This window comes from Hemibagrus wyckioides, linkage group LG13, assembly GCF_019097595.1.
Source record: "Hemibagrus wyckioides isolate EC202008001 linkage group LG13, SWU_Hwy_1.0, whole genome shotgun sequence".
Lineage (NCBI taxonomy): Eukaryota > Metazoa > Chordata > Actinopteri > Siluriformes > Bagridae > Hemibagrus > Hemibagrus wyckioides.
In genome coordinates this window covers 1,197,501-1,200,000 of record NC_080722.1, presented here as the reverse complement: position 1 = coordinate 1,200,000, position 2,500 = coordinate 1,197,501, and the positions used below count along the sequence as shown (strand labels likewise).

At 44.6% G+C, this 2,500-nt stretch overlaps 1 protein-coding gene across 13 annotated transcripts in view; it reads right to left on the bottom strand.

Moving 5' to 3' along the window:
* LOC131363819 (calcium-activated potassium channel subunit alpha-1-like) overlaps positions 1–2,500 on the bottom strand; it is a 153,601-nt gene that overhangs the window by 52,900 nt on the left and 98,201 nt on the right. For all 13 annotated transcript variants that reach the window (XR_009206382.1, XR_009206383.1, XR_009206380.1 and 10 more), the window contains exon 5: positions 748–859. Coding sequence is in view for 9 of the 13 variants with exons in the window: in XM_058406722.1 (XP_058262705.1) it covers positions 748–859 (112 nt within the window). In the remaining 4 variants the exon portion in view is untranslated. The remainder of the gene's footprint in view (positions 1–747; positions 860–2,500) is intronic.

The window sequence follows — 2,500 nt, the reverse complement described above, 5'->3', positions numbered from 1 at the left end:
GGCGATACACCCTCACAGTTGACTCTCACAGCAGAAACACCACAACACACTGCACATTTATTCACACTCACACTGATATAGACATGCTACCTAGCTAGCATGCTAATCAGACTAGCGCAGGTCAGATGAATAACAGGACCAGTGTGTGAGACCGCAGCAGTGCATTCTGGGTGAGTGAGCAGTGAGCTTACTGAAGCGTATAAATACACGAAACATTTCCCACCGATGATTTCACACTTATATTATTTCACAGAGATAAACTGAGATCAGTTCACGCTAGCTGCAGCTCAGGTCACCAAGGGGGCGGAGCTTCAGTTCAATTAAATTAGTCCAGTCATAATGTGAGCAGATGACATCACCACAATAGCTTTTTAATGCTGGCATGCTAGCAACCCAGTGTGACACTTAAACTAGTTAGCAAGAACAGAGCCGGCTAAGCTAAGAGGATTAGCGTCAATTACGCAAACTAGCATGCAGGCTAATATTAGCACTGTGTTGTGTTCTAGAGTATTATTGTAGTGTGAAGATAAAACTTTATTAAATTAATTTAAGGCTGGTGATGATGTCACATGGTCAAGTGTGTGATATGATGATTACTTTAAGCCCCACCCCCTATTGAACCAGAATACCTGAGTGACAGTTGTCCTGGATCAACAGGGGGCTTCGTGGAACACATTCTGCTCTGTGTACAGGGTGGTAGAGAGTCCTGTGTGTGTGTGTGTGTGTGTGTGTGTGGTGAAGATTTACCCAGCCAGCTCCTGTTCAGATACACAGACACAAACACCGGCGGTACGGTGAAGAAATCCACCACTGAATTCACCTCCAACCAGAACCACAGCTTATCATTCGCTGCGATGAACTGATACACACACACACACACAGGAAAAGTTAGAACAAAATGAGACACGAGTAAACAACCGTTAACCAATAAGAGGACAAAGGCGGAGACATATTGAAACAGGAAATAAAAAGAAAACAAAAAACACATGATGTTGTTGCCATGGCAACAGTGGTGTAATGTGGGAGGAGTGAAAAAGAGACAGAAAAAAGCATCTTAAACTAAACCTTTGTGTGTATGTGAGTGTGTGTGTGTGTGTGTGTATGTGAGTGTGTGTATGTGAGTGAGTGTGTATGTGAGTGTGTGTGTGTATGTGAGTGTGTGTGTATGAGTGTGTGTATGTGAGTGAGTGTGTATGTGAGTGTGTGTGTGTATGTGAGTGTGTGTGTATGAGTGTGTGTATGTGAGTGAGTGTGTATGTGAGTGAGTGTGTATGTGAGTGTGTGTGTGTATGTGAGTGTGTGTATGTGAGTGTGTGCGTATGTGAGTGAGTGTGTATGTGAGTGTGTGCGTATGTGAGTGAGTGTGTATGTGAGTGAGTGTGTATGTGAGTGTGTGTGTGTGTATGTGAGTGTGTGTGTGTATGTGAGTGTGTGTGTATGTGAGTGTGTGCGTATGTGAGTGAGTGTGTATGTGAGTGAGTGTGTATGCGAGTGCGTGTATGTGAGTGAGTGCGTGTATGTGAGTGCGTGTATGTGAGTGCGTGTGTATGTGAGTGCGTGTATGTGAGTGAGTGTGTATGTGAGTGAGTGTGTATGTGAGTGTGTGTATGTGAGTGAGTGTGTATGTGAGTGAGTGTGTATGTGAGTGAGTGTGTATGTGAGTGAGTGTGTATGTGAGTGTGTGTGTGAGTGAGTGTGTATGTGAGTGTGTGTATGTGAGTGAGTGTGTATGCGAGTGCGTGTATGTGAGTGAGTGTGTATGTGAGTGAGTGTGTATGTGAGTGAGTGTGTATGTGAGTGAGTGTGTATGTGAGTGTGTGTATGTGAGTGAGTGCGTACGTGAGTGAGTGCGTATGTGAGTGTGTGCGTATGTGAGTGTGTGTATGTGAGTGAGTGCGTACGTGAGTGAGTGCGTATGTGAGTGTGTGCGTATGTGAGTGTGTGTATGTGAGTGCGTATGTGAGTGAGTGCGTATGTGAGTGTGTGCGTATGTGAGTGTGTGTATGTGAGTGCGTATGTGAGTGTGTGTATGTGAGTGTGTATGTGAGTGTGTGTGTGTATGTGAGTGTGCGTATGTGAGTGAGTGCGTATGTGAGTGTGTGTGTGTATGTGAGTGTATGTGAGTGTGTGTGTATGTGAGTGTGTGTATGTGAGTGAGTGCGTATGTGAGTGTGTATGTGAGTGAGTGTGTATGTGAGTGAGTGTGTATGTGAGTGAGTGTGTATGTGAGTGTGTGTGTATGTGAGTGTGTGTATGTGAGTGAGTGTGTATGTGAGTGTGTGTGTGTATGTGAGTGTGTATGTGAGTGAGTGTGTGTGTGTATGTGAGTGAGTGTGTATGTGAGTGAGTGTGTGTGTGAGTGTGTGTGTATGTGAGTGAGTGTGTATGTGAGTGAGTGTGTATGTGAGTGAGTGTGTATGTGAGTGTGTGTGTATGTGAGTGTGTGTGTGTATGTGAGTGTGTATGTGAGTGTGTGTATGTGAGTGTGTGTGTATGTGAG